This window comes from Palaemon carinicauda, chromosome 3, assembly GCF_036898095.1.
Source record: "Palaemon carinicauda isolate YSFRI2023 chromosome 3, ASM3689809v2, whole genome shotgun sequence".
NCBI classification, from domain to species: Eukaryota; Metazoa; Arthropoda; class Malacostraca; order Decapoda; family Palaemonidae; genus Palaemon; species Palaemon carinicauda.
In genome coordinates this window covers 148,446,146-148,453,645 of record NC_090727.1, presented here as the reverse complement: position 1 = coordinate 148,453,645, position 7,500 = coordinate 148,446,146, and the positions used below count along the sequence as shown (strand labels likewise).

General features: G+C 32.5%; 2 protein-coding genes across 3 annotated transcripts in view; one reads left to right on the top strand and one right to left on the bottom strand.

The window, feature by feature from the left end:
* Hakai (E3 ubiquitin-protein ligase Hakai) overlaps positions 1-7,500 on the top strand; it is a 263,961-nt gene that overhangs the window by 195,310 nt on the left and 61,151 nt on the right. The window lies entirely within an intron of this gene.
* LOC137637922 (uncharacterized) overlaps positions 5,924-7,500 on the bottom strand; it is a 6,892-nt gene continuing 5,315 nt past the window's right edge. Inside the window, exon 3 of the mRNA XM_068370030.1 lies at positions 5,924-6,275. Coding sequence (XP_068226131.1) covers positions 6,106-6,275 — 170 coding nt within the window. The 3' untranslated portion in view covers positions 5,924-6,105. The remainder of the gene's footprint in view (positions 6,276-7,500) is intronic.

Sequence of the window (7,500 nt, the reverse complement as noted above, 5' to 3'; positions counted from 1 at the left end):
TGGTGTTTTTGACCGTGGGGTTTTGATACGCCACTTTGTAATGATATGTTTGTCAATGACTAGGAAAGAATTTCGAGTTCTCAGGTGGGTCAGTGTTGCCAATTACTTCTGGACCAGATATTCGAAGTTTGGTTGAAATTTCAATTTTTTTTAGACGTTCTGATCATCCATTTACTTATCTATTTGTAATTCATGGGACTGAAAATAGCTTCCTTTCATCTCTTTTATTCATGTTTAGAACGTAAATAAGTTAAAAAAAAAAAAAAAAAACATTAAAAGTTGATAATGATTTACCAGAAACGTACTTAAATGCAAGGCACTGGGACCACATTTTTGCCAGTCAGTATTCAGATTTCGGTACAAATTTTGTCAACTCGGGATAATAACCACTTATGCTTCGAAAATGTTCAGTGTATGATCGTTGTATTACCGTATCTCTGTGGGAAATGACCAGTTGCGAATAGATGATATTTCTTTTATTGCACAATTCATGAATAGTGTTTCAACCACTTTCTATCAACCTATTTCTTATATCCATTCTCTTTCTTTCCTCTGTTAGTTATCAATTCTTTTGGAGAAGGATAACTAATGAAAGTTTGTGATATCAATGTATACATACCCGAATTACGTCTGAACATTATTAAAGAATCATAATTATTACGGCTAGGATTTAAAAGAAGTCTATATTATAAAACGTGAATCATCAGCAGTCATTCTCTGGCCCTTCCTGACCATAGCTTGGGTGGAGATGGGGTTTGGGCCTTTATCATGTGTATACATGGTCAGTCTCTAGGTCATTGTCACTGCCTCTTGCCTCTACCATTCGTGACCGACCTTTAAACCATTAAAGTGTATACAGATATATTTTTTTTTTTGTGTACTCGGGAAAATCTACGGATATAAAACGCCAGTTTCTACTTCTCCCTTGTATCTTCTTTAGATTGCCCGGAGCTTCTCTCCGGACAGGGGCTTTTTGACGGTGCGTCTAGCCCCTAACTCTCTCCCCTGTATCGTTACTTGCCCTTTCATTACTACGTCATGATGAAGGTATCAATGTCATGGGTTCATGGTGGTATATAACGACTAAAAGGCCAAGGTTTGCCTTTTCGAACAGCTCTTTTACTATAATCCTTTTTATATGGTGTTGGCACACTATGTACAGTTTTGACGTGGCCGGACATTTAACTGACGGACATTTGAGTGACGGACATTTAACCGACGGACATTTAACCGACGGACATTTAACCGACGGACATTTGACGACGGACATTTAGCCGGAAAGACATTTGGCTGGAAATTTATAAGTGTGAATAGTAACAAGCAATGCTTTAAGTATTTTAATCAGTTTCTTCAGAAAAAAAAAAACACCAGAAAATACAAAAAAATAAAAAATACAGGAAAATTGATGTTTTTATGTATTAAAAGAAATACAAATATTTTATGAAAATCTTATATTTCTCAATGATAGACATGAACCTAGTGACCCTTGTCTTTAAAATCTGACACTTTTATATGATATCAAAACAACCCCTAAATTTACCATATCTATTGTTAACTCCCAATTTGATTGTTCTTTCAACTTTGAAACTCGACCCCAAATAGAAGGGGCCTCCCTCTCAGTTCAAACGCCCCGTGTGCCATCCCTCTAGACTTCTAGAGAGTTTGCAGTTCGTAGAAGACCTTGTGTAGTTCTAGCGAAAGTGTTCAACATTGTTAACATTGTTTGTTATAAGTAACAGGACGATAGCTGGTGTGACATACATGTAAGCACGTGTACTACATTTTTGAAATTTTGCCCAAATTGGCCAAATGCCCGGGAGCCATATATACACATATACACATGCATGTGTGTATGTGTTTCTGTGTGTAGGTGCTGCTTGAAAGCTATGACATTTTCTGTTATTAAAACCACAAAGATCCCTTCATTTACATTCAAATACATACACATAAAGAAATCTCTTGATCCAGATATACGGGAATTTCAAAATTATAAGATGACCTTTCCCATGTTTCTATTGAATATTAAATATCTCTCTCTCTCTCTCTCTCTCTCTCTCTCTCTCTCTCTCTCTCTCTCTCTCTCTCTCTCTCTCTCTCTCTCTCTCTCTCTCTCTCTCTTTTTTTTTTTTAAAGAAAATCATTCGAATAGTTAAATAGACAATAGAAAAACGCCATTCATACATTTACCTTCAAATGTCAAGTTGAAAAGTGCGCTATTTAATTAGTAAAAATGGTAGATTATTAAATATTCGTTTAATTTTGTGAAGTAATTGAATTTAATTCATGGCATTTTTAAAGAAGTCATATTAAATGAACTGGTTTTTTAATTGCGAAATTATCAGAAAATTAATTTTAGATATCATATTTAATGACACTTTTATTTGATATGAAGAAGTGATGAATTTGTCTAAATGACAAACATAGATAGAGTTGGTCAAATCAATATTTATTTTTAATAGCTTGAAAAACTAATCAAATGAACAACTTTAATGCATACTTTTTATTTTTGTCACTATTTCTCTTATTGAATATATTAAATTCACCCAACCTACATTTGACCTGTGTACGAACGAAGTTTACATCTTATAGATCAAGGATATCTACATTGCTACTCTCTCTCTCTCTCTCTCTCTCTCTCTCTCTCTCTCTCTCTCTCTCTCTCTCTCTCTCTCTCTCTCTCTCTCTCTATATATATATATATATATATATATATATATATCTACATTGCTTCTCTCTCTCTCTCTCTCTCTCTCTCTCTCTCTCTCTCTCTCTCTCTCTCTCTCTCTCAGATAAAAACAAAAATTTGCGTTTAATATGCCCGTTGTGGCAGCCTACTAAAAACGCCTATGTCTGGCGATGTGCTGGACTGGGATTCGAGACCTGCTCAATGTCGATAGTTTCTTGTAGTGTCTGGAACCTCACCATCCTTGTGAGTTAGGGATGGAGGGTTTTGGGGAGCTTATGGGTCTACCTGCTCATTCATCAGCAGCCATTGCCGGGGCTTCGCTGGTCTTAACTTGGGCAATGATCACATATATATATATATATATATATATATATATATATATATATATATATATATATATATATATATATATAAATATGCTCAGTCTCTACGCCAGCGTATTATTATTGTCCTTTGCCTCTGCCATTCATGAGTGACCTTTAACCCTTTTAAAGCTGGAACGGAAACCAGACACTTTTAACCTTTAACACCATCAAGAGTTTCACTGACTTTGTTGAAATAAACTAATTTCTTGGATTATCTCATGAAAATATTAAGTCAGTACTTACAAAGATAGACTTACTTCTATCGCATTATCAGAAATCTTTTCAATCTTCAAAATAATTTCATAAAATTTTCAGTTGAAATTTATTAACTTGCCGTAGTTCCATTGATACTTGTATTATATGTTGGCAATAGGGAAGGAAGTCTACTTTCTACTTTCACCAATAGATGGCACTGTTAGGTTTATTTTAAAGATTTACCTTTGGCTTACATGATCAGTAACATTAAGAAAGTAGCAGCGTAATTTTCTGAATTATTTTTTCTTAAACGACTCTATAAACAGGAAAATTCAAATGAATCTTGATATAAAAGATTAATATTAGAGATTATGAACAATAACTGACGAAGAAAGAAAAGATATAAAGCAAAAAAAAAAAGTTATAATATCGGTCAACAAGGAATTAAATATTGTAAAGGTTTTGAAGTTGATAAAAAATACGAAAAGATATTGAACTATATCATATTGTGGGTTTTGTTAAGTAATGAGTATTGTGATACTACCACTCATCCAAAACCAAATTTTCATGTGATTAGGTCTTTTCTTCAGGAAATTATGGTAAAAGATAAGAATTATATGTATTCCAGAAATGTTGCAAAGATTGATGAGTACCACAGTTTTTCCGATTTTATCTTTTTTAATTATTTTCCTAAACAAACAATGACAATTCTAGTTATACTAACTTATAAATTATTTCCTATGCCTTATCTATGTTTTGAGTATTGTTCTCCTGTCTGGTCTTCAGCTGCTGATTCTCATCTTAATTTGTTGGACAGAAACTTACGGTCTATTAAATTTCTTATTCCTGATCTAGATATTAATCTCTGGCACCGTCGTTCAATTAGTTCATTATGCATGTTGCATAAGATTTTTCATAACTCTGACCATCCTTTACATTCAGATCTCCCTGGACAATTCCATCCTGTTCGTTATACTAGGCAGGCAGTTAATTCTAATGGCCATGCCTTCTCCATCATAAGGCTCAACACTACGCAGTACTCTAGAAGTTTTATTCCAGCTGTTACTAAGTTGTGGAATGATCTTCCTAATCGGGTAGTTGAATCAGTAGAACTTCAAAAGTTCAAAGTTGGAGCAAATACATTTTTGTTGACCAGGCGGACATGTGTCTTTTTATAGTTTATATATGACATATTTGTTTTTGACGTTGTTAATAGTTTATATATGACATATCTGTTTTGACGTTGTTATTTTTTTTTAGATTGATTTATTGTTGATTTATTCTCTTCATTTATTTATTTCCATATTTCCTTTCCTCACTGGGCTATTTTTCCCTGTTGGAGCCCCTGGGCTTGTAGCACTTTGCTTTTCCAACTAGGGTTGTAGCTTGGACAGTAATAATAATAATAATAATAATAGCATTATTCGTTAAGCACAGGATACATACTTAATCTACATTATTGGATCATGTTTTACAAAATTACATTTGGAAATCATTTACCAAATTAAATATTTGAAAATATGAGGAATGAAGGAAACTCAAGAATATAATTCTTAATTTTTCTTAACATTAATGTCTACATTTAACGACTGTTTTGAGACAAAACATTGTCACTATTTTATACAACATAAGAACACTTTGGTATAATGCTTTGAGTTTTCTTATCATAACAAAATAAAAAAAAAACATATTGCAGTTCTCAAATAAACCAAAGTCTACATTCTAAAACAGTAGTTTAAGGAGAACCTGACTTCTTAATCAATTTACAATAATAAAAAAATAAATGAGAAAAAAATAAAGTATTAATTCCAATTTCTTTTAAAGTTTTGTAAATTAAGCATTCGTCAAACATTATTCACTATTAATTTTGTTCATGCATTTCCATCTTATAGAATTAAAACACGAGTCAATAAGCCTTTTGTTTAAAGTTTTCTTTTTTTTATGCTAATACATTTCATGGATGAGAACATTTTCATGTAGAAAATAGTTAAACGTAATATATATATATATATATATATATATATATATATATATATATATATATATATATATATATTCATTTATATATATATTCATATATATATATATATATATATATATATATATATATATATATATATATATATATATATGTATATATACAGGAAGATAGAGAAAAAGAAAGAAAGATTATAATTTCAGCCTTGAGAGAGAAGACGAAAGTAATATCATTCACAATAAAACACCAAATAGAGAAGAAAAAAACCTTTAATAAACAAGAGATGGAAAATTCATATATTTAATAATATCAATCTTAACTTGCCCTCCCCGGACATATTTGCTATTGCATGAATACGAATACAACATGACAGATAAGACCCAAAAGCATTTCATATAAAGGACCAGACAGAGCCCAGCATACTCAGTTCTATATCAGGGGAGATCAAGCTGAGACTGACTCTGTTATCTCCGTGAATTTTCAAGCTTTGTGTAATACTGTAATGATTTCTTTTTCCATGAATGATGAGGTTTGAATATATATATATATATATATATATATATATATATATATATATATATATATATATATATATATATATATATATCAACATATATATGTATATATACTGTTTATATATCAATATATATATATATATATATATATATATATATATATATATATATATATATATGTATATATTTAATGTTCACAATATTTTCGTGGATACATTATGAAAAATAACAGATAAAGTATTAAAATCACACAAAACTCACAACTCCCAATGAGAGGTTAACCCTATTAGAGTCCGACACACCTTCCCCCGGGTTTAGAAACCACTGTATTATCCACTGATACCAATGGTTGGAGCTTAACTCAGATCATTCCTTGATGGCAGGTCTGCAGAAACACCACTGGAAGATGATGACGGTAATAATGGCTCCTCCAGCCGCCATGAAGCTTGGCCCAACGATCACTAGTACGTTGTTGTAGCCATAACCTGATATCTTGGAATGATCGGGACCACCCATGCCCTCGCGGGTACAGTTGTCTGGTGGGGATAAAGAGGATGACCAGGTCTATAAAATTTAGGAAAGGATTGTTGAGAAGTGAGGGGCAGTGCCAAGGATGTTAGTTGGAAGAAAGGTAGAACAATATGTTGGGAAGTGAAGTATGGAAGCCTAGAAGATTATGGGTGAAAGGCATTATCAAGGAATCTATTGGAAGAAAGGTTGAACAATAAGTTGGGAAGTAGGAAAACCTAGAAGATTAAGGGTAAAAGGCATTATCTAGGACGTCTGTTGGAATAGAGGTAGAACAATATGTTGGTAAGTAGGGAAACCTAGAAGATTAGGGGTGTTATAACATTTGAGCAAGATTAAGAAACTGTGTTAGAGGAATATGTGATAAGTATAAGAGGAGGTCAAATAGATATTAGTAACATGAATATAGAATATGTGAGAAGAGGGCTAAAGAAATATGGTAGCAAAATGCTTGAAAGGCCATGTGAGGGGAACTAAGAGCAGACAAATCCGAAAAATTCTGGGCCATAACAGATATCTGGTAGGGGAAGGTGAATCAGGAGAAGCATGATCTAAGAAATTTCATGAAGGAAAACTTCATTTAGAGTAATTTAAGTACAAAAAAAAAAGTGGGGGCGATATCAAAGAATCTAACTGGTAACTGAGCGGGTCATTGTGCTATAAGTTCAAACACCCTTAACTACTTGATACATTTCATAGAAAAATATGACCTTAGAGTCCTATGAACTATGACTTTGGGTACTACGAGGAATTAGGGACTCCTTAAGTCTTCCTGCAGATTCATGAGTAGCTAATCACCTGGTCGTCCATGGTCCTACCGTGGATGGAGATTGGGCTTGGACACTGATCATATCTAGCCTTTATATTTCTTATCTTTGCGACAATAAGGTGAACATTTGGGATATAGAATCTTTGGAACGTGATGTAAGAAAGCGAGATTATGGTTAGAGAAATCTAGATGATGGATGGGTAAAAGTATTGATGTAAGCTCAGAGAAATCTATTAAGCTAATGTTGGTGCAGAAAATATGAAAAGAAATTAATGGTACCATTGATGGTGATAAAGTAAAAGTATTTAAAAGGAAACTGTAGTGGAAGTTTTGCCAAAGAATGAAGAACATAGAGTAATGTCCTAGATGTCAAAAGGTTTTCTGTATAAAGGATTATTTAATCTTTGATTTTCTTTATGTGGTTTATGTATAATTACTGAATGTTAATGAACAAAATAATTGAA